This window comes from Macaca fascicularis, chromosome 1, assembly GCF_037993035.2.
Source record: "Macaca fascicularis isolate 582-1 chromosome 1, T2T-MFA8v1.1".
In the NCBI taxonomy this organism is placed as follows: Eukaryota; Metazoa; Chordata; class Mammalia; order Primates; family Cercopithecidae; genus Macaca; species Macaca fascicularis.
Window position 1 is genome coordinate 208,549,858 of NC_088375.1, and position 22,752 is coordinate 208,572,609.

General features: G+C 53.0%; 1 protein-coding gene across 8 annotated transcripts in view; it reads right to left on the reverse strand.

The window, feature by feature from the left end:
* The window catches only part of RPS6KA1 (ribosomal protein S6 kinase A1), a 47,003-nt gene that overhangs the window by 9,867 nt on the left and 14,384 nt on the right, over positions 1-22,752 (reverse strand). For 3 of the 8 annotated variants that reach the window (XM_005544324.3, XM_005544325.4, XM_015440184.4), the window contains 15 exons: positions 19,777-19,893; positions 19,489-19,570; positions 15,221-15,301; positions 14,975-15,054; positions 12,700-12,806; positions 11,946-11,983; positions 11,460-11,602; positions 10,974-11,044; positions 10,578-10,666; positions 9,486-9,550; positions 9,109-9,211; positions 7,006-7,136; positions 5,079-5,204; positions 4,795-4,884; positions 4,281-4,439 (listed from right to left, as the gene is read on the reverse strand). In XM_005544324.3, coding sequence (XP_005544381.1) covers positions 4,281-4,439; positions 4,795-4,884; positions 5,079-5,204; positions 7,006-7,136; positions 9,109-9,211; positions 9,486-9,550; positions 10,578-10,666; positions 10,974-11,044; positions 11,460-11,602; positions 11,946-11,983; positions 12,700-12,806; positions 14,975-15,054; positions 15,221-15,301; positions 19,489-19,570; positions 19,777-19,893 — 1,482 coding nt within the window. Of the gene's footprint in view, positions 1-4,280; positions 4,440-4,794; positions 4,885-5,078; positions 5,205-7,005; positions 7,137-9,108; positions 9,212-9,485; positions 9,551-10,577; positions 10,667-10,973; positions 11,045-11,459; positions 11,603-11,945; positions 11,984-12,699; positions 12,807-14,974; positions 15,055-15,220; positions 15,302-19,488; positions 19,571-19,776; positions 19,894-20,722; positions 20,903-22,752 lie in introns of those variants that run through there. The other 5 variants (XM_074015734.1, XM_074015735.1, XM_065527021.1 and 2 more) reach the window with 4 other exon arrangements.

Here is a 22,752-nt window from a genome sequence, read left to right on the forward strand (position 1 = left end):
GAATTGCTTGAACCTGGGAGGCAGAGGTTGCAGTGAGCCAAGACCATGCCATTGCACTCCAGCCTGGGCAAGAAGAGCAAAAATAAATAAATAAATAAAAATAAAAAATAAAATAAATTAAAAAACGGGCAAAATGAACCTATTAGCATTTAGCTTAGGATGGTTATCCTCAGGTGGGGGCCTCTAAGGGAACGGAAATGCTTTGTTTATTGATCTGGGTACTGGTTACACAGGTGTATTCACTTTTTGAAAATTTATTGACTTGTCCGTCATGATTTGTGCACTTCTCAGTGTTTACGCAATGCTTCAATACAAAGACAATATTCAAACAAACAGGGGTCCCGGTGGACCCTGCTCCCTGGTCATCCCCTTCCCATCCCTCAGCTCCTGTGGGATTCCCAGCTTACAGACCGCAGCTACTGCTGTCAACAAAGCAACCCAGAGCATCCCCTCCAAATATGTCAACAAGAAGAGCTTCCCATTCCTCATCACCTGCCCCGGTATTAGCAAAGAGCCAGAAACTTTGGAGACACACACACTCCCAGCTTCGGGAAGGAGACAACTTCCTCCAACAACATCCTCACCAAGTGGTTATCTATACTTGGAGCTTTGCACATCCCTGGCAGAAGGGGCTCACTGTCTCTGGAGGCAGCTCCCCTCTTCAGAAAGTTCTTCCTTACTTTGAGCTTCAGGTGACCCATGGGTACACTGGCTTGCCTGTCTTCTAAACCTTCTTAAGTTTAATGAGTACTCACTTAAGAACAAAACAGAAAAAGGAAACACGCTCTCTGACTTGACATGTTTAAATATTAGTCTATTGCACTGGCATTTCAAAAACCAAAGCCACTTCAAACATGACCATTAAAAGCACAGGGGGTAACCAAATTGGAGCTTTGGTTAAGAGGTGAAATTCTTTTTTACGGAATTTCCCCTAAAACATTAGACATAATCAGGCATCGCCACTTTCGCAACCCTAATGAAATACTAGACTCAGGCAAGATTCTGAAAGGATGAAACCATTCAATGAGGATCTTTACAATAAGGAGATGGGACGGTTACCACCTGCCATGGTTAAAGGCGGGCAGCGTGACACTGTGCTCGTGGATGTGATGCACTGAAGTGTACCTCCATAGATTGGATGACCTCGGCCTTCTTTTATTTTTATTTTTATTTTTTATTTGAGACAAGGTTTTGCTCTGTCATCCAGACTGGAGTGCAGTGGTGTGATTTCAGCTCACTGCAACCTCTGCCTCCCAGGTTCAAGCGATTCTCGTGCCTCAGTCACCAGAGTAACTGGGATTACAGGCATGTGCCACCATGCCCAGCTAATTTCCATATTTTTGATAGGGATGGGGTTTCACCATATTGGCCAGAGTGGTCTTAAACTCCTGGCCTCAAGTGATCTGCCCACCTTGGCCTCCCAAAGCACTGGGATCACAGGCAGGAGCCACCATGCTCGGCCCAACCTTACCATCTGGACCTCATTCCCATCCCCCCAAAAAAGCCGAAGCTAATAATGATGTTAGAGCAACTTGCAGTTTACAGGAAATATAAACAATGGAGAAATAATGTAAATGATCCAGAAGGCAGCCGACAGACAAATTCAGAACATGAGCCATTCCACAGAACTCATATTCAACATGTCGGTGGCATAAAAAAGGGAGGTCTCACTGTGGAGGTGACATGGGTGTACACATTTAACAAAATTCATCAAAATGTACCCTTGAAATCTACTGTATGCAAATTTTCCTCCAGTTTGAAAAAAAGAAAAGAGGCTGGGTAAGGTGGCTTACGCCTGTAATCTCAGCACTTTGAGAGGCCAAGGTGGGCAAATCACTTGAGCTCAGGAGTTCAAGACCAGCCTGGGCAACAAAGCAAAACCCCATCTCTACAAAAAATACAAAGTTAGCCAGGTGTGGTGGTGCGTGCCTGTGGTCCCCGCTATTTGGGAGGCTGAAGTGGGAGGATCGCTTGAGCCCAAGGAGGTCAAGGCTGCAGTGAACTGTGATTGTGTCACTGCATTCCAGCCTAGGCAACAGAGTGAGACCCTGTCTCAAAAAAAAAAGGGGAGAGATTTACCAACTGAATGAAATGTGTGGAACTTACAGGTATTCTAATTTCAATAAACCAGTCAAAAAAGACATTTTTGAAAGGACAATAGGGAGCCAGGCGCGGTGGCTCACACCTGTAATCCCAGCACTTTGGGAGGCCGAGGTGGGCGGACCACCTGAGGTCAGGAGTTTGAGACCAGCCTGGCCAACATGGTGAAACCCCGTTTCTACTAAAAATACAAAAAATTAGCCAGGCATTCTGACAGGCATCTGTAATCCTAACTACTCGGGAGGCTGAGGCAGGAGAGTCACTTGAACCTGGGAGGCAGATATTGCAGTGAACCAAGATCATGCCATTGCATTTCAGCCTGGGTGACAAGAGCGAGACTTCATCTCCAACAATTAAAAACAAAAACAAAGGCCGGGCGCGGTGGCTCAAGCCTGTAATCCCAGCACTTTGGGAGGCCGAGGCGGGTGGATCACGAGGTCAGGAGATCGAGACTATCCTGGCTAACACGGTGAAACCCCGTCTCTACTAAAAATACAAAAAACTAGCCGGGCGTGGTGGCGGGCGCCTGTAGTCTCAGCTACTTGGGAGGCTGAGGTGGGAGAATGGCGTGAACCCGGGAGGCGGAGCTTGCAGTGAGCCGAGATCACGCCACTGCACTCCAGCCTGGGAGACACAGCGAGACTCCGTCTCAAAAACAAAAACAAAAACAAAAACAAAAACAAAAACAAAAAAAACAGGACAATAGGGGAAATGTGTCTATGGACTGGGTACTATGTGAAAACAAGTTAATAACCTCATACACCAAGACCTGGACTCAGTCAGGTGGATTCAGAGCCTGCATTCTTTTTTTTTTTTTTTTCTCGAGAGATCGCTCTATCGCCCAGGCTGGAGTGCAGTGGCGCGATCTTGGCTCACTGCAAGCTCCGCCTCCCGGGTTCACGCCATTCTCCTGCCTCAGTCTCCCGAGTAGCTGGGACCACAGGCGCCCGCCACCACGCCCGGCTAATTTTTTGTATTTTTAGTAGAGACGGGGTTTCACCGTGTTAGCCAGGATGGTCTTGATCTCCTGACCTCGTGATCCGCCCGCCTCGGCCTCCCAAAGTGCTGAGATTACAGGCGTGAGCCACCGCGCCTGGCCCAGAGCCTACATTCTTAACCCCCATGTTGTCTGATCAGATGTACCCTAAAACATCACCTCATGCAGAGAGAAAGTAATGCTACTGTTTTGGGCTTTAATCCACTGTAATGAACTTTCCTACCTCACCATTATCTAGTGCTCACCTGCCTTGTGCGGTAATAAAGGCCGAACTCTGCCATTTGGACCTACACCTCTTCTGTAGTTCCCTGCTACGTTTCCAGCAGAATTTCCTCCTGCATCCATTTCCTCTGCCTTAGCAACTGAACCCATAGTCGAATTTACCTCCCTGAAGCCTTGCACCTCCCCCATGGTGACCCTGCTGCTTCCTAACTCAAAACCCACTCCCCACCTAAATTCTTCAGTCTGAAATTCTTCCATTCTTCCCTGGCTATGTAATCTTGAGCAAATGAACTTTCATCTCTGAGCTCTGGTCTTCTTACCTGTGAAGTGGGACCAGTAACAGCATCTATCTCAGAGTGTTGTGAAAACCAATTGAGATAATGTAAGGAAACTTTATCTTATTTATGTATTTATTTATTTATTAGATGGAGTTTCGCTCTATTGCCCAGGCTGGAGTGCGATGGTGTGATCTTGGCTCACTGCAACCTCCACCTCCCAGGTTCAAGTCATTCTCCTGCCTCAGCCTCCCAAGTAGCTGAGATTACAGGCGCCCGCCACCAAACCCGGCTAATTTTTTTGTATTTTAGTAGAGACCGGGTTTCACCATGTTGGCCAGGCTGGTGTCAAACTCCTGACCTCAAGTGATCCACCTGCGTTGGCCTCCCAAGGTGCTGGGATTACAAGCATGAGCCACTGCGCCTGGCCTGGAAACTTCATCTTATGCTAAACCTTACCATGGTGACTGGCACACAGTAGATACTGAATAACTTTCCATACCTTCCCTTTCACGATTGACCACATCTCTCCCTCCCTCCTTTACACGCATCCCCCGACCCAGCCTAGTCTTCCCTCAATTTGGCTAGCTGGAGGTTGCCATTCCTGGGCCAGCATGTGGTTCATGTGCTCTGCTGATGGTATGACCCTTGGCATCCCCCTACCGCCTCCCTGAATCCAGACTCACCCCCTGTGAGTGCAGATACTCCACAGTTTTGCCGATGGTGTGCAGGACGAAGCTGGCCTCCCGCTCCGAGAAGAACTTCTGCCGCAGGATCTTGTCCAGCAGCTCGCCACCCCGCATCAGCTCTGTCACCAGGTACACGTGTTTGCCATCATCGTACACCTGCCGAAGACCTCACCATCAGGCTCTTCTCCCCAGTGTCAGGCCTGGGCCCCCTGGTCAGCAGCGCCCCAGAGCAGAGAAGAATGACATGAGCCTTAGGCAGGTATTCTGCTTGCTCTTCAGTGGCCCCGCCTTCCCCAAAAGGAGGATGCTGACACTGGTCCCCTGATAGGCAAGAACGTCCTCAGAAAATGCCTGAGTCTGAAGGAGGGCCCTTGGGGGATGGGCAGACTGGAGGGACCAAGGGACCTCTTTCCCCTCCACATGACCACCGGAAAGAGGATGAGAAGTCAAAGGAATGGCAACCCTGAGACAAATCCTAGAGAGTCGAGTTCCTGGTCCCCACCCCACTCACATCTTTCAGAGTAATGATGTTGGGGTGCTGGCCATACCGCAGAAGAATCTCAATCTCTTCTGAAGGATCCCGCTTGCTCTTATCAATGACCTGAAGAAAGTGGGTGCATGTGGCAGTGTCAGGGTGACAGGCTCCAGGGTCCTTCCTTGCCATGGAGCAGGCCTGGAGGTCTCGGCCACACAATCTTTCATACATCTGCAGAGCTCAGGCACCACCCCTCCCCACCAGACGGGGACCTGCCCCCGGCCCGGCAGCCTTGGCTGAGACGTGGTCAGGAGGCCCACCTTGACAGCATACTCCATGTTGGTGGCCTTGTGGACACAGCGCTTGCACACAGAGTAGGAGCCCACACCAATCGTCTCCTTTACCACGTAGCCGTCGCTAAAAACCAGGTTCTTCCCATGGAGTTGCTGTAGGAGACCAAAAATTGTGGCTGACCCCTGGCTCCAGAGTGCTAAGGGTCATCTCCCAGCATTCAAGGTCTTGGCTCAGTAGAGACAGCACCGGGGAAGGGCCAGGAGACTTGGCGTAGAGTGTTGGCCATGTGACTGCAGGTGAGAGCCTGCCCCTCTCTGGGCCTCAGTTTTCTACTCTATATGTTGGGCATACTCGCTGGCTCCCAGCCTGCCTGGACTGCAGCCTGTGGTCAGAGGGCAGCGCAGGGAGTGGGCAAGAGGGTCACAACACACATGGAGAGGACTTTAGTTCTGAAAAGCCTGGGCAGGCCTGGGAGGGACGCAGGAGCCCTGAGCTGAGTTCCAGCTGTGCCACTAAGTATGGCTTTGAGTGACTTGCCTCCCCTTTCTGGGGTGTCACAGCTCAACTCAGGGGGTGTCTCAAGGTTCTGGGACATTAGCCATAGCAATGCTGAATGGTGCTTAGTGTGTGCTGCGTGCCAGGCAGTATTCTAAGCACTTTCATCAGGTGACTACATGCCCCGCGGCCAGCCCTGGCTTGCGCCTGCGGTCCTTGCATCCAGTCTGATTTAATATTTGTCCTGGATAAAGATGTCCCAGTTTGGAAAATAAATTACATAGTCACCTTAACTTTATTTTTTATGTATTTATTTTTTGAGATAGAGTCTTGCGCTGTTGCTAGGCTGGAGTGCAGTGGTGCATTCTCGGCTCACTGCAACCTCTGCCTCCCGGGTTCAAGCAATTCTCGTGTCTCAGCCTCCCAAGTAGCTGGGACTATAGGCACATGCCAACACGCCCATCAGATTTTTGTAGTTTTAGAGATGGGGTTTCACCATGTCGGCCAGACGGGTCTGTTTAAATTCCTGCCTCAAGCAATCCACCCTCCTCGACCTCCCAAAGTGCTGGGATTACAGGCATGAGCCACCGTGCCCAGCCCACTTTAACTTTACATGTATTAACTCTAATAATCCTCATAATAGCTCTATGGAGGAAGATTCTATCATTTCCCCATTTACAGATAAGGAAACTGAGGCACCAGGAAGGGAAGTATCTCATCTAAAGTCCATTATCTGGTCGGGTGCTCATGTCTGTAATCTCAGCACTTTGGGAGGCTGAGGTGGGTGGATCACTTGAGGTCAGGAGTTTGACACCTAGCCAACATGGTAAAATCCCGTCTCTACTAAAAATACAACAACAACAAAATTAGCTGGGTGTGGTGGTGTACATCTGTAGTCCCAGCTATTCGGGAGGCTGAGGCAGGAGAACTGCTTGAACCTGGGAGGTGGAGGCTGCAGTGAGCTGAGATTGCCACTGCACTCCAGCCTGGGCAACAGAGCAAGACTACGTCTCAAAAACAAACAAAAAAAACCCCAACGTCCATTATCTTGTGAATCTGGAACCCATGCAATGAGCTGCACAGTCTACATTCTTGCCTCTCAACCTGAAACTTTCATGAGGCAGTGGAAGTGTACAAATGGGGAACAAGTGTGAAGAGATACAAGTTATTTGCTACCCTTATGCCAGAGACACGACAGTCACTCTGCACCACCACCCTGGGCACCCCCTGGCATGTACCCAGACCCTGCTCTGTGCTGGGAAATGTATAGCCATATCATCATCCAATTATCAGGGCCACAGTGTGAGGCGGGCCTTACTGTCCCTGTTTTATGTTGGAGACCCTACGGGTCCCACAGTGGCACGAGGGTATGAACCCGGTTCTGTCCAACTCAGAGCCTGTATTCACAGCCATTCTTTAGAAAAGGACAACGGAGCAGCAGCCCCCTGCCCCCCTCACCTGTACCACCGAGTGCAGGGGTGCCTGCGGGGCGCGAGGCTTGCCGTCGTCCTCCATCAGGCCAGTGGCCACGAAGCTGAAGCCCCGGAACAGCTGATGGGCCCCAGCGCTAGGGGGGATGCCTGGGGAATCTGTAGGGGCAGGAGGGGAATGTGAGGGTACCTGAGGAGGTCCCCTCGACCCTGAGGCAGCCCAGCAAAGGGGGAGCACAGGGCCTCAGACCTGCCTCAGGGGCTGGCCATGGCAGGAGCCTGCAGAGGGCCTGTCCATCCCAGGCCTTAGCCCGACTGCTCATATGTGTTTAGACCAGTCCAGTCCTGATGCATGAGGAACATTAAAGACTCTCACATCCCAGGCCAAGACAGTTCGTCCCTTCCTGGATGCTCCCTCCCCAGCTTCTCCGTCTTACATCAGCCCCTTCAGGTCCATCCCTGCACAGTAGCCAAAGGGAAGGTTCCAACCACAAATCTGCCACCCTGCCCGCACCTTTCAAAGGTGCCCCTCTGCCTTCAGGAGTAAGCCCAGCTTCTCAGTCTGGCAATGGAGGGCCTTGTGATCCTCCTCTTCTCTCTCCACACCACAGCTGAGCCACGTTGGACTTCCCAGATCCTTAAAGGGGTCTCTGAGCCCTTGCACACACTGTTCCCTTTAACTAGATAATCCATTGCTTGCCTATCCTTCAGGACTCAGCTCACTCGCTCCCTCCTCTGAGAAGCCTTGCCTCATGCTGCTTCTCTGGCCCCTGACTCCTACAAAGCTGCACCTGTCACACTGCCCAGCAGACTGCTTAGAGAACTGCTGTCCCTGTCATCAGAGGTGTGCAAGTACAGTGAGAAAAGCACCCCATCGTGGATCATTTGAGGTTAGGAGTTCCAGACCAGCTTGGCCAACATGGTGAAACTCCGTCTCTACTAAAAATACAAAAATTGGCCGGGCGCGGTGGCTCAAGCCTGTAATCCCAGCACTTTGGGAGGCCGAGACGGGCAGATCACAAGGTCAGGAGATCGAGACCATCCTGGCTAACATGGTGAAACCCCGTCTCTACTAAAAAAAAAAATACAAAAAACTAGCCGGGCGAGGTGGCGGGCGCCTGTAGTCCCAGCTACCAGGGAGGCTGGGGCAGGAGAATGGCGTAAACCCAGGAGGTGGAGCTTGCAGTGAGCCGAGATCCGGCCACTGCACTTCAGCCTGGGCGGCAGAGTGAGACTTCGTCTCAAAAACAAACAAACAAACAAACAAACAAACAAAAATTAGCCAGGCGTGCTGGCACATGCCTGTAATCCCAGCTACTGAGGAGGCTGAGGCAGGGGAATCGCTTGAACCCAGGAGGTGGAGGTTGCAGTGAGCCGATATGGCGCTACTGCACTCCAGCCTGGGCAACGGAGCGAGACTCCATCTCGAAAAGAAACAAAAGAAAAGGAAAAAGAAAAGAAAAGAAAAGAAAAAAAAAGAAAAGTACTCCCTCTCCTAAAACATGCCCTTATAGGAGGCCTCCCAGAACATTCCACCCCACACCCACTGTCAATATCTGGCCAAAAAGTTAGGATTCACCCAGCTCCTTCCCAGAAGCTCCTTCACTGGCTCTTTGCAGCAACCCCAGGAAATGAGTGGGTTTGTGGCTGTGCCCTTGTTCCAGGTAAGTACACGGAGGCCCGGTAGTCAGGGCAGCCAAAGCTGATTCCCATGCCTGTCCCTGATCTATGGGCACTGTCACCTCTGCTCAGCCACCACACAGTGTGGCTGGGTCAGATTCCTTCTCCCTGACGTGATGGTAAGCCTGATGTGTTTGGTCTTCCCAGTGGGCTGGAAGGTGCCCCTGGCAGGGGTCCTGACTTTTCTACTGTGGCCTTCACCACCCACACACCCCGACTCCTACTCTCTCACCAGACACAAAGAGACCCACAGAACCCCAGAGTGAGAGAGTCAGGCAGAGTGAGACAGGGCGAAAGTCAGAGTCCCACGGAGCCAGAAACTCACCCGCCTGCCCATCCACACACCTCGGCCTGTCAGTGTCCCTGACTATCTCTGCCCCGCAAGCTGCCACCGACTCCTGGCTTCTCTCCTGTACCAGCCCAAGACAGACAAAACAGATAAGAGACGCACCATTGGGTGTGCGGGACGTGAACTCAGTGTCAAAGTAGAAGGTGTCATCAGGCTGAGCCACTGCTGGCTTGAAGGGTGGCTTGATCTCACGACGGTATAGCTTCTGCACAGTGGGATGGGCACCCTGGTCACCACAGCACCCTCAACAGCCCACCAGGAGCCCCATGCTGGAGGAGGTGCTGGGCTTGGAACATAGGCCATGTTGCCCAGCAGACAACAGCATAATTGCTTGCCCTCAGGAGGCCAGCCCTTGTCTTCAAGGGCAGGCTATGACCCTCTGCTCCTGCGTCTGGGGCCCTTGCTAGCAGAGGCTCCCCTCCCACCACCCTTCCTGTGGCCAAGATGGCCGGAGCCCTGGCGTGGGTGGACACACTCACATTCCAGTCAATGGTGGAGTAGAAGACATGCCGCTTGATTTCCTCTGCCCCATCAGGGCCAGAGCCTGAAAGAGCCCAAATGAAGGGTCTGAGCCTGGGTGGCGCAACCCCCAGACGCCACCCTGCCCACCAAGCAGCCTCACAGGGCTCTGGGACCAGCTGCTGGAGCAGAGGGGAAAATGGGCTCACTCTGCCTCAAATCTACCCAGCCATCACCCTAAGGCCTGTCACCTACTCAGCATTTTCCACTTTCTGGAGCTTCTGATGAAGAAGTTCCAATGTACTAGTGGGAGGAGGAAGGCCCAGAGACTTTAGGCAACTTCTCCAAGGCCACACAGTCAGAACAGAAGCTGAGCTTGCTCTGAGACCTACAGAGAGCCCCACCTCATTCCAACGCAAGCCTCATCTCTGTTCCTCTTATCCTATTGACATTTTCAACCATAGAACAGGTTGTCACTCCATTCAACCCCAGGGGCCTGGACTGGACCTTACACAGCTGGTCATGGACCAGATGAACCCAGGAGCCAGGGAAGCCAGCACACACTGGACACCTACTACATGCCGGCATGTTCACGCAACCTCATTTCATCAACAGAGCCCTGAAGCAAGCTTGGGATCATCATCTCCCATTGAGACGAGGAACCTGGGTGTAGAGAGGTGAAGTCACCTGCCCGGGGTTACTTAGTTCATAAGTGGCCTCATTCATTTAACAAATATTTATACAGGGACTGTTTCGTGCCAGGCAGTGGGGACCTGACACAGAGCCGGGATTGGGACCTGTGCCTTCTGACTCCTGAGCTCATGCTCTTTCTCTTGTGCCAGCAGCCTTGGCGGAGAAGCTGTGTAGGGGCCTCTGTCCTTGTCCCCAGAGGGAGTAGGGATGACTCAGTTCCTGCCTTCCCCCTACACACAGGTCAGCTCCCCCCTCCACAACACCACACATGGAGCCAGAAGGCAGGGTGGCCCGCAGCATTGTCTGCCCACACAAAGCACAACGGCCCCTTTCAGCCCAGATGTGGCCCTGTGGCCTAGGCTGCAGCTGTACCCGGCTCCCCATCGCCACATCCCCTCCCCTGAGCTGGGGCTGCTTACCGAGCCGGTTGGCAGGATTCCGCTTGAACAGGGCCCGCAAGAGGCTCTGGGCTTCGGTGCTCAGAAACTGGGGCATGCCTAGCTTCGCCCTGAAACAGCCCCCGGGACTCATCAAGGCCAAGCCCTGCCCCAGAGGCCCCATCTCCCCCGGCCCCTGTCCAGGTTTAGTTCCCAGCTCGGTCTATACAAGCCATCCACTAATTCACTTCCCAAAGACTTCAGGGTTCCCACCCACAGGCCCCTATGGATGAAAAAGGAAGGTATAATGTTTAACCCAGAGGAGAGTCTCATTAGAAGGGGAATCTGAGGCAGGGACAGGGTAATAATATTCTGACCCCCAAACTGGGGCTGGGGCTTGGAGGAGTCCATTGTTATCAGGGCAGGCCTGGGGCTTACTTCAGAATCAATGTCATGGTTTCCTTCCGGTCCTTCCCCTGGAAGGGCAGGGAGCCCGTCAGCATCTCAAACTGCAGAGGACAAGGGTCTATTCAGGCTCTGATCCCTGTCTCCCCCACACACCTCCCGCCTCCTCCCATCCAGGCCCCTCTGCCCTAGTCCCAGGATTCTTGCTGATACATCCAAGTCTTCCTGGTGCAAGAATTACATCCGTCCCTCTTGCCTCTGCCAACCCAGACCACCAGGCGCAGCAGTGGGGGCGCGAGGCTGGGGAGAAGGCCAGCACTGGGTTAGGTGTGTCCCAGGTGGGGTCAAGCCTGGGATCCTTCCAAGGAAGAAAACCACAGCTGAAGATAGAGTGAGGCCAGCTTGGCTGTGAGAGGAGACGGGGAGAGCCCTAGAGATGATCAACCCCCTCACTGTACAGATGGGGAGACTGAGGCCAGAGGCTTGGGCTGGATCCTTTACCCCTGTCTGGGCACTCACCATCAACACCCCATAGGACCACCAATCCGCACTGTGGGAGTGGCCCTGGCGGTTGACGACCTCGGGGGCCATGTACTCCACTGTCCCGCAGAAGGAGTAGGCCTTCTTCTCGTGGTCAATGGCCTCCTTGCTCAGGCCAAAGTCTACAGCAAGGAGGGCAGGAGGACACACCTCAGGAACCCTGCCTTCCTTGCTGCCACCCTTTGCACACCCAACCCCCGTGCCCAGAGGCCAGAAGCCATCACCCCCATGACACTCAGGAGGAAGTTAAGGCCCAGAGAGGTCAGGTGACCTGCCCTATGTTACACAATGAGGGGCTGGGATTCCAACTGAGGGTGTTCCAAGTCTGAGGCCTGAGTTTTTGAACACTTCCAAGTAACAGGCACAGCTTCTCAGGAAGAATGAGGCCCCAGCACTCAGCGAGACCTATTAGGACCTTGCCCTGCCCTCCCCTGGGGCTCAAGGGGACAGGCGGCCTCCACTCACCAGTGAGTTTGATGTGGCCCTCCTCATCCAGAAGGATGCTGTAATAGAGGAATAGGGGTCAGGGCTCCTCAGCTGTGGCCATGGGGGTGGTGGTGTCACCACAGGGCTGTGGGAGTTGGGCTCAGCCCAGAGGAGGTGCTCCACCCAGTTATCTCTGATGACAGGGTGGGCGTTGCAGGGTGGTAGCAGTGCCATGCAGGGATGTTGCCTATCTTTTTTGCTAATCCTTGAAGCAACTGTGTGAGGCAGGTACTATTAGGGCCCCATTTTGCTAATGGGGAAACTAAGGCTTAGGGCAGTTAAGTAGCTCTACAGTCATCAAGCTAGTAGGTCTAGCTAGTAGGTGGAGACAGGATTTGAATACAAGGCTACCTAACGCTAAACCCAGATCTTATTCCAACTCACCACCTGCCCCTGGCTCCTTAGTTATCATTTGAGGGTAGTTAGATATTAGGGAAAATTCTACAGGGCTGTATCAAGGAAAGACCTCTAAAGGTAGCCTCTCCAATGTCACACTAGATTAGAAAAAAAAGATGGGCAACATTACCTGCATGGAAGGTACCTGGCCCTTAGGAACGGTAGCATTAGTGACTGGGCAGCTGGCACTACCACCCACCCCACTCACCCATTCCTCAGATTGCCCAAGACAGGAGGACGTTCCTGGAGAAAGCCATGCCCACCCACCTCAGGATGGCCCTGTCCTAGAAGAGGCCTCCCCTGGGGAGGCAGGGGTGGGGCTGGAGGCTTCACTCACTTCTCAGGCTTGAGGTCTCTGTAAATGATACCCAGGCTGTGCAGGTGATCCAGGCCCAGAGCTAGCTCGGCCAGGTAAAACTTCACATCCTCCTCCGTGAACATCACCTGCAAAACACAGGAGGGGTCTTCAGCAGGCCCTCCTCTTCCTTAAGAGCTGGGGCACTGGGCAGTCAGCAGCTTCCTGGTCCTGAAGGGCCACCCTGGGAGGACCCTTGGAGACGCCAGGCCATATAGCCTTCTTGTCATACAAAGTATGAAATGACTAATACGCAAACCACTCATTGTGGCATCGTTCGGAAATAGAAGGGGTTGGAAACAGGCCTAGGGTCCAAGAGTAGAAGGCTGGAATCAGTTGTATCCCCTGCATAATGGAGTGCTTTGCAGCTATAAACTAGAACATGGAGTTTCTCCATGTTCTGAGATGGAGTGAGCTCCAAGATGTACTATCTTGAAAAAAGCAAGGTACAGAACAGTGGATACAGAATAGTACTTTTTACATAAGGAAGTGGGGGTAGGAATGAATATATATCAGATTTGTTTGCAAAAGAAACATGGGAAAGTTAAACAAGAAAGCAATAATAACGTTTATGGGTGGGGATAGAGGGGGCTGGGGCGGGAGTAAGACTTCTTCGTGAATATTTTTCTTTTGAATCATGTAAATGTATTTCCTATTCAAACATTAAAATAACAATTTAAGCCAAGCACGGTGGCTCATGCCTATAATCCCAGCCAGCACTTTGGGAGGCTGAGGCAGGCGGATCACCTGAGGTCAGGAGTTCGAGACCAGCCTGGCCAACATGGAGAAACCCCATCTCTACTAAAAATACAAAAATTAACCAGGCATGGTGGCATGAACCTGTCATCCCAGCTACTCGGGAAAATAACAATTTAAGCCGGGTGCCGTGGCTCACACCTATAATCCCAGCCAGCACTTTGGGAGGCTGAGGCAGGCAGATCACCTGAGGTCAGGAGTTCAAGGCCAGCCTGGCCAACATGGCGAAACCCCATCTCCACTAAAAATACAAAAATTGGCCGGGCGCGGTGGCTCAAGCCTGTAATCCCAGCACTTTGGGAGGCCGAGACGGGCGGATCACGAGGTCAGGAGATCGAGACCATCCTGGCTAACACGGTGAAACCCCGTCTCTACTAAAAAATACAAAAAACTAGCCGGGCGAGGTGGCGGGCGCCTGTAGTCCCAGCTACTCGGGAGGCTGAGACAGGAGAATGGCGTAAACCCGAGAGGCGGAGCTTGCAGTGAGCCGAGTTCGCAGCCACTGCACTCCAGCCTGGGTGACAGAGCCAGACTCCGTCTCAAAAAAAAAAAAAAAAATACAAAAATTAACCAGGCATGGTGGCATGCACCTGTCATCCCAGCTACTCGGGAGGCTGAGGCGGGAGAATCGCTTGAATCCGGGAGGCGGAGGTTGCAGTGAGCTGAGACCCTGCCATTGCACTCCAGCTTGGGTGACAAGAGCAAAACTCCATCTCAAAAAAAAAAAAAAAAAAAAATTACAATTAAAAAAAAACAAAAAAGGCTAGATTCTCTTTAAAGTCTGAATTGTATGAATGACCCCATTTTCTAGCTCAAATCTTTTTTTTTTTTTATTTTTTGAGACGGAGTCTCGCTCTGTCACTAGGCTGGAGTGCAGTGGCACGATCTTGGTTCACTGTAACCTCTGCCTCCCAGGTTCAAGCGATTCTTGTGCCTCTGCTTCCTGAGTAGCTGGGATTACAGGCACACTCCACCATACCCAGCTAATTTTTGTATTTTTAGTAGAGACGGGGTTTCACCATGTTGGCCAGGATGGTCTCGATCTCCTAACCTCCTGATCCGCCCGCCTCGGCCTCCCAAAGTGCTGGGATTACAGGTGTGAGCCACTGCGCCCAGCCTCAAATCCTTTTATATTGGTTCAAAATCCTGTTGGATGACATATGGGAGATGACTGCTGAAGTGTCTGGCTCTCTGGGTGACTTTGGGCTTCTCCCGTATCTTCACACCTCTGCTCAGAGCAGCCCTGGAAGAATGCAGGTGCGGAGGTGAGAGGAACCCTTAGCTCCCCAGAGTTTCCTTGGGAGAAACTCTCAGAGACCTTGCCAGCGTATGGCCTCCATCCGAGGGTGAATGGTATTTCCCGGGCCAGGGGCTGCTAGGCAGGCCTGGGTGGTTCCAGATTCAAGCCATCTGAACACATTCTGTACAGGGCCCTGGGATGGGAGACCTTGTTGTCCCCCAGCTCCATGCCGGGGCCCTCTGGCAGTAGATGTCAGCTCACCTCTTTTGAGAGCCGTGTGAAGAGATCCCCACCACGCAGGAAGTCCAGAATGAGATACAGCTTGCCCTCGGTCTGGAAGGCTGGGGAGAGGGAGAAAGGCAATGGTAGAGTCACCCGGGCCTTACGACCTGCCCCTTCAGCCCTGGCTCCCTTGGCCTACCAGGCAGGCGGTGGGAGAGTGTACAGACCACAGGCAAGGGTGAAAGATGGGTAGGGGAGGAGCTCAGATAGGGCCTGCAGCTTTACCATAGTGCAGCTTCACCACGAATGGGTGGTTTACATCAGCCAGGATGTCTCTCTCCATCTTGGTCCGGACACGGTCACGTACTGGCCAGACGAGAAAGGAAGTCACCAGTAGTCTAGACACTCAACACAGTCACTCCCAAGCCCCCGCTAAGGGATCTCTTTTCCACTTGTTCCTCCAGGCCTGAGCTCCCAAGGCCCCCTCACCCAGGGCTTTGGGGACACTCAATCCTCAGGTTTCTTCCTTCCCAGTCTGTTTCTGGCTCCTTGGCTGGCTCCTTGCTCCCACCCCTCACAGCAGTGCCCACAGCTGGGGCCTTGGCACCCTGCCCTTCTCTCTGGTCCCTTCTCCCACCACGCCCCATCAAGGCCTGTTAACCAGCCAGTCTGAGCAACCTGCTCCCCAGGTGCTCTGTTTTGTCACATCCTCAGACTTTGCCTCTGCACCTCCCCCTGGCACGCCTTCACCAGCCCTGCTTTCCATCTGGCATAAAAATTCCCAAATTCCAGTCAGGGCTGGTAAGAACGGCTACCTGGGGAGCTAGAGAGGCAGATTCCCTGGGCCTAAAATCCCGATCCATGGGTCTAGGCGGGCACCCTTCATATATGTTTTTTTTTTTTCAAAGAATAAAAGTTGTCGGGCAGTTCTGACTCTCAGCAGGTTCTTTGGCTCAGCTTAGGCCTCACCTCCTCTAGGAAGCACTCCCTAATTTGCCAAGCTGAGTTAGGGCCTTCTGGATTCCTACAGTGCTTCTCCTTCAGAGCACTCTTCTCTTTTTCAGGTTGCCTTCTAAATTTATTGAAGCCCACCAAGTATCATGTTTTATTGATTTTTCTTTTTTTTTTTTTTTTGAGACAGAGTCTTGCTCTCGCTCTGTCACCCAGGCTGGAGTGCAGTGGCCGGATCTCAGCTCACTGCAAGCTCCACCTCCCGGGTTTACGCCATTCTCCTGCCTCAGCCTCCCGAGTAGCTGGGACTACAGGCGCCCGCCACCTCGCCCGGCTAGTTTTTTGTATTTTTTTTTTTTTAGTAGAGACGGGGTTTCACCACGTTAGCCAGGATGGTCTCGATCTCTTGACCTCGTGATCCGCCCGTCTCGGCCTCCCAAAGTGCTAGGATTACAGGCTTGAGCCACCACGCCCGGCCTATTGATTTTTCTAGTGTGATTAGAACAGGCTTTTGGGCCGGGGGTGGCTCATGCCTGTAATCCCAGCACTTTGGGAGGCCAAGGCAGGTGGATCACTTGAGGTCAGGAGTTCAAGACTAGTCTGGCCAACACGGTGAAACCCTGTCTGCATTAAAAATACAAATTTTTCACGCCTGTAATCCCAGCACTTTGGGAGGCCGAGGCGGGCGGATCACAAGGTCAGGAGATCGAGACCATCCTGGCTAACACGGTGAAACCCCGTCTCTACTAAAAATACAAAAAAAATTAGCCGGGCGTGGTGGCGGCACCTGTAGTCCCAGCTACTAGGGAGGCTGAGGCAGGAGAATGGCTTGAACCCAGGAGGCGGAGGTTGCAGTGAGCCGAGATTGCGCCACTGCACTCTAGCCTGGGCGACAGAGTGAGATTCCATCTCAAAAAAAAAAAAAAAATACAAATTTTAGGGCCAGGTGTGGTGGCTCACGCCTGTAATCCCAGCACTTTGGGAGGCCAAGGCAGGCAGATCATGAGGTCAGGAGGTCGAGACCATCCTGGCCAACGTGGTGAAACCCTGTCTCTAGTAAAAAATACAAAAAAGTAGCCAGCCTGGTGGCATGTGCCGAGACTCTGTCGTGGGAAAGAAAAAAAAAAAAATAGGCTTTTGGACTTGGCTGCTTAGGTTCATTTTGGACACTGTGTTTCAACTTAAGTTTATTACAATATTGATTATCCCTTGACTGAGACCTCTCATGTGGCCTTTGTTTTTTTGTTTGTTTTTTATGAGACAGGGTCTCACTCTGTCACTCAAGCTGGAGTGCAGTGGTGTGATCTTGGCTCACTGCAACCTCTGCCTCCCAGATTCAAGTAATTCTTGTATCTCAGCCTCCCGAGTAGCTGGGATTACAGGCGCACCACACCCGGCTCATTTTTTTTTGTATTTTTAGTAGAGACAGGGTTTCACCATGTTGGCCAGGCTGGTCTTGAACTCCTGACCTCAAATGATCCACCCACCTTGACCTCCCAAAGTGCTGGGATTGCAGACATGAGCCACCACACCCGGCCTTGACTTCTATTAAAAGGAGAGGTGGAAGGCTAAGGAATGCTTACTAAGACCAGACAAAATGTCTGAGCAATACACACAGTGCAAAACTAAAGGCTTTTTTGGTCCATGTACTGGATCGGCAGTTTCCTCTCCAGCCTCATAGTCCCAAAGCCTTCACTAGTCCATCCATCTAGTATGAATTCTATTCAATCGTCACTGCCATTCTAGAATTGATGCTCACAGTTGCTTATCTTAGGAGATCTGGCCAATGTGCTCCTCCTGCACGTCTTTCCAGAGTCTTGTTCGGGACACAATCCTCGGCCCTTGCTACAAGTAGAAGCTGCAGCTGCCTTCCAACACGCCTTCTGTGTCAGCACACAGGGCTACAGAGCTGGTTCCCTTCAGAGCACTTTTCACATCAGTGGGCCCCTTCCTCTATTTTAATTTTTGTATTTTCCTCACTAGACACGACAGGGACCACACCAGAGTTAACTATTTTGGTCACCTTACATTTTCTTTTTCCTTTGTTTTTTTTTTTTGAGATGGAGTTTTGCTCTCATCGCCTAGGCTGGAGTATGGTGCCGCGATCTTTACTCGCTGCAACCTCCACCTCCTGGGTTCAAGCGATTCTTGTGCCTCAACCTCCTGAGTAGCTGGGACTACAGGTGCAAACCAGCAAACCCAGCTAATTTTTGTATTTTAGTAGAGATGGGGTTTTCCCATGTTGGCCAGACTGGTCTCGAACTCCTGACCTCAAGTGATCCACTCGCCTCAGCCTTCCAAAGTGCTAGGATTACAGGTATGAGCCATGGCGCCCAGCCTACCTTACATTTTCAAACCACCTCTGTACTTTAGGTCAGGCAAACAGTTTCTCCTTCCCAGGGTCTCTTCCTCGACCATTTTTGGTCTGGAGAAATCCACTCGTCCTTCAAGGCTTACCGCTCCTTAGGTGTCCCCTTGGCCTCTGGTCCCACCCTCTGCAAGGCTGCACCACCACTCCCAGCTCCCCAGCCCGTCGGATATCCACGCACACCAGTCTCAGCACCGGCTGCACCGCACTGTCGGGTATGCTTAGCCTCTCCGGCCCAGCCTGCAAGCCCTTCACAGCAGGAACCCAGGCTTTTCAACTTTCTCCTCCCTCTGAAGCTGCCACCATACCTCCTGGGGGATGACTCCCACCCCCACCAGGCTGGCCTTAGGAGACCAAAGCCACCCATAACATCCTTAAGGCTGACGCCTCCTACTGCCCCCACGACCTCCCCAGCTAGGACTTGGCTCTGACTGGGATTACAGGGGCGCACCACCACACCCAGCTCATTTCTTTGTACTTTTAGTAGAGACAGGGTATCAACATGTTGGCCAGGTCTTGAACTCCTGACCTCAAATGATCCACCCGCCTTGGCCTCCCACAGTGCTGGGATTACAGGTGTGAGCCCCCGCGCCCGGCCGTGACTTTTATTTAAAGGGAGACTTGGTCAAGGAAGGGCACCTGGCTGCAACTCCGCCAGGTCAGTGGTCACACGGGCTCCCAGGCCACGGGGTCAGTGTTCAACCCAAAACCCACTACCAACCATCTCATATCCTTTGTAAGTCCCCAGAACTCTAATCTTGGCCCAGGGTTCCCTTCTGAACCTCTCTGCCATCCAGCTCTGTGGCCCTGCCTGGACTCACCCTCTCTCGCCTGGCCCAGCTGCCTCCCTGGGCTCCCTGCCTCTTCACTCACACCCTTCTCTCAGGCCCCTGAGTTAGGGGCCACAGAGGTCTCCCTCAGACTCTGCTAGCATCAACAGTCAGAACGCCTCTGCTTAACCAGCTAAGTAGCTGAGGGCCCTGCCCTCTGACAAACATATTACATTTACGCTGTTACCACCTTCCAGACCTTCACAGCCAGTCATTGGCACTTGGCTTAGGGGGAGGGGGACTGGGTGGGGAGAGATGGCTGAGAAATAGGCCTGTTTCTCCACCTTTGAACTAGGTGCTCCTGAAGACAGAGCCGTCTCCCTTGCCAGACCCAAGGCCCCTGAAGTCTGGGCTGCCTCCCTCAGCCCAGCCTGGGTTCTGCACAGGGAGGTGTCCCTACTCACCTTTCAGCGTCGCCTTCTTCAGCACCTTCATAGCATACAGGTGCCCACTGTCAGGCCGGGTGACTTTCCGTACCAGGAAGACCTGAGAAGGCAGAGAGGGAAGCAAGGGCAGAAGATGGGAGAGGTCTGCGCCCAGGCTGACCTCCATCTTCTCTGAGCCCCAAGCTGGTCTTTTTGTTCTCCCTGGGTACCAAGGTGACCTCTGATCCTTTGGGCCCCTAGGTGACCATTGACCCCCACCTCTAACATGACGAGGGTTGCCTTCACAGCCACGGGCTCATGACTCACTTTGCCAAACGATCCCTGGCCCAGAACCTTGAGGAGCTCGAAATGGGATGGATCAGCCTTCTCAGAGCCAGCCTTGACGTGGTGCGTGATGGAGATCTCCTTGAGGACGCCCTCATCCTGATGGAGGGACAGAGCTGGTGGGCATGGTGGGCCCCATCCGGGCAGCAGGAGTTCCCCTGCCCAAGGCCATTCCCACCAGACCTCAGCAGATGAGACCTAAAGGCCCAATAGACGACTTCCCTGAAGGGCCAGCCTCCAAGGTCATTGATTTCAAAAGGGCCTCAAAGGCTGGGGAGGTCAAACAGAAGAGGCACCACTCCTATTGCTCCCGATGCTCTGGCCTGATTAGGCCCAAAGGGATGCCCAGGCATGGCCAGGCTGAGTCAACCTCAGGCTCCGGTTGAGACCCAGAGACCTGCCCCAGGTCTGCCTGTGGGGCTTCCCTCCCCCTGCTGCTTTAGGGTTGCCACAATAGGAAGTAGGTTTGTTCTCATATGGGGAGGTAGAGCTGGGCCTTCGTTCCTGGTCAGGATGGGATGAGGGGATCCCTCTGGTCAGTAGGACAGGGCTGACGTGCACAAAGACCCAAGAGTCACCCAAACTCCCCCATCAACTTGGTAAGTGCTAGCCTGGGGCAGGTCAGAATTAAGGCCAGAGACTGCATGGCTCATCTTCCCAAACTTCCTTCATACAAACCTACTAGAAGCCCCTTGCCACGTCCTAGCCATTCCAGGACTCTACCCTCCCTCTAATCTGCTGCCATTGCCTTGAAGCCCTGAAGTACCTCCTCACTTACCCAGGAAGCAAGTCTGGGCAGGGTCCAGTCACCCCGCAGGGCCAGGCCTGGGCCAGGACAGCCCAAAGCCAGATTACGCTAAGCTGGCTTCCCAGGCACCTGCTGCGAGGGACACAGCCAGGCCAGGACCAGACATCTGGGTACACTCACCGAGTCCCGCTGGGGGCCAGAGCCAGGGCCAGGGACAGGCAGAGAGGTCTGGCTGATCCTGGGCCGCTGCTTCCTGGGCAGCCAGGGGAGCAGGGCCCAGAGCCGCAGACGGGGCGGCTTGGGATCCTGCTCCATCCGCCCAGCAGGGCCACGGCACCATGGCAGGAGCAGGCAGAGTCCGGGGCTGCCGCGGTGGTGGCCGGGACCAAGGCGGATGTGCAGGGTGAGGGCGGGGGCTGGGCCCGGCCCAAGGGAGCCAATCACTCAGGGCCTGTGGTTTCCCAGCACCAGGCCTACACCCTCACCACGTTCCCTTCCTCTCTCTCCCCCACTCCTCAGTGCCTGAGGGCTGCCCTCTGGCCATTCCCCCATCCTCCCTGTGGGTCTGCAAAGGGAAAGCCCTCTGCCAGTGCAGCTGCTGAGCAGACAGGTACCCAACAGCAGAGAGGTACCCAACAGCAAACAGGTAACCAACAGGCAAAGACAGGTGCCTCATATGTGGAGGCAGATGAAGAGAGACACTCAACAGGCAGAAGCAGGCACCCAACAGGTGGAAACAGATGAGAATGGCATCCATCATGTCTGTAATCCTAGCACTCTGGGAGGCCGAGGCAGGCAGATCATGAGGTCAGGAGATCGAGACCATCCTGGCTAACACAATGAAACCCCGTCTCTACTAAAAATACAAAAAATTAGCTGGGTGTGGTGGCGGGCGCCTGTAGTCCCAGCTACTCGGGAGGCTGAGGCAGGAGAATGGTGTGAACTCGGGAGGTGGAGCTTGCAGTGAGCCGAGATCATGCCACTGCACTCCAGCCTGGGCAACAGAGCGAGACTCTGTCTCAAAAAAAAAAAAGAAGAATGGCATCCAACAGGCAGGAGCAGGAGAGAACACATACCCAACAGGCAGGGATGGATAAGGACACACACCCAACAGGCAGAGGCAGGAGAGAACACATACCCAACAGGCAGGGATGGATAAGGACACGCACCCAACAGGCAGAGGCAGGAGGAATTCATATCCAATAGAAAACAGATGGAGATGTGTACCCAATAAGGGGAAGCAGGAGGGGACTCATATCTAACAGACAGAGGTGGACAGAGACTCATCCCCAATGTGTGTAGGCAGATAAGGATACAAACCCAACAGGCAGAGACAGATGGGGCACAAGCCCAACAGGCAGAGACAGAAGGGGACATGTACCCAATAGGTAAAGACAGATGAGGACATGAACCCAACAGGCAAAGGCAGAAGGAACACATCTCCAATAGGCAGGGACAGAAGAGAATTCCAACCCAACAGGCAATGACAGAAGGGGACATAAACCCAACAGGCAGGCTGGGCACGGTGGCTCACGCCTGTAATCCCAGCACTTTGGGAGGCCAAGGCAGGTGGATCACGAGGTCAGGAGATCGAGATCATCCTGGCCTACATGGTGAAACCCTGTCTCTACTAAAAATACAAAAATTAGCTAGGCGTGGTGGCAGGCGCCTGTAGTCTCAGCTACTTGGGAGGATGAGGCTGGAGAATGGCGTGAACCCGGGAGGCAGAGGTTGCAGTGAGCCAAGATCGCGTCAGTGCACTCCAGCCTGGACAACAGAGCGAGACTGCCTTGGGAAAAAAAAAAAAAAAACCTCAACAGGCAATGACAGAGGGGGACATGTATCCAACAGGCAGAGACAGATGGTGACACGAACCCAACAGGCAATGACAGAAGGGGACATAAACCCAACAGGCAGAGACAGAAGGGGACAGGTATCCAATAGGCAGAGACAGAAGGGGACATGTATCCAATAGGCAGAGACAGATGAAGACATAAACCCAACAGGCAGAGACAGAAGGGGACATGAACAACAGGCACCTAACATGTGACACGTGCCCAACAGGTGAAGTCAGGCACTTATCAAGTGGCGAGAGAGATTGGAACCCAACCACAGACACAGGAAGGCAGCAAACAGAGACAGCAGGAGAGGCAACGAGCCCCAAGCAGACTGACAATACCTAGGGCAGACAATGGGTCTGACACCTGGCA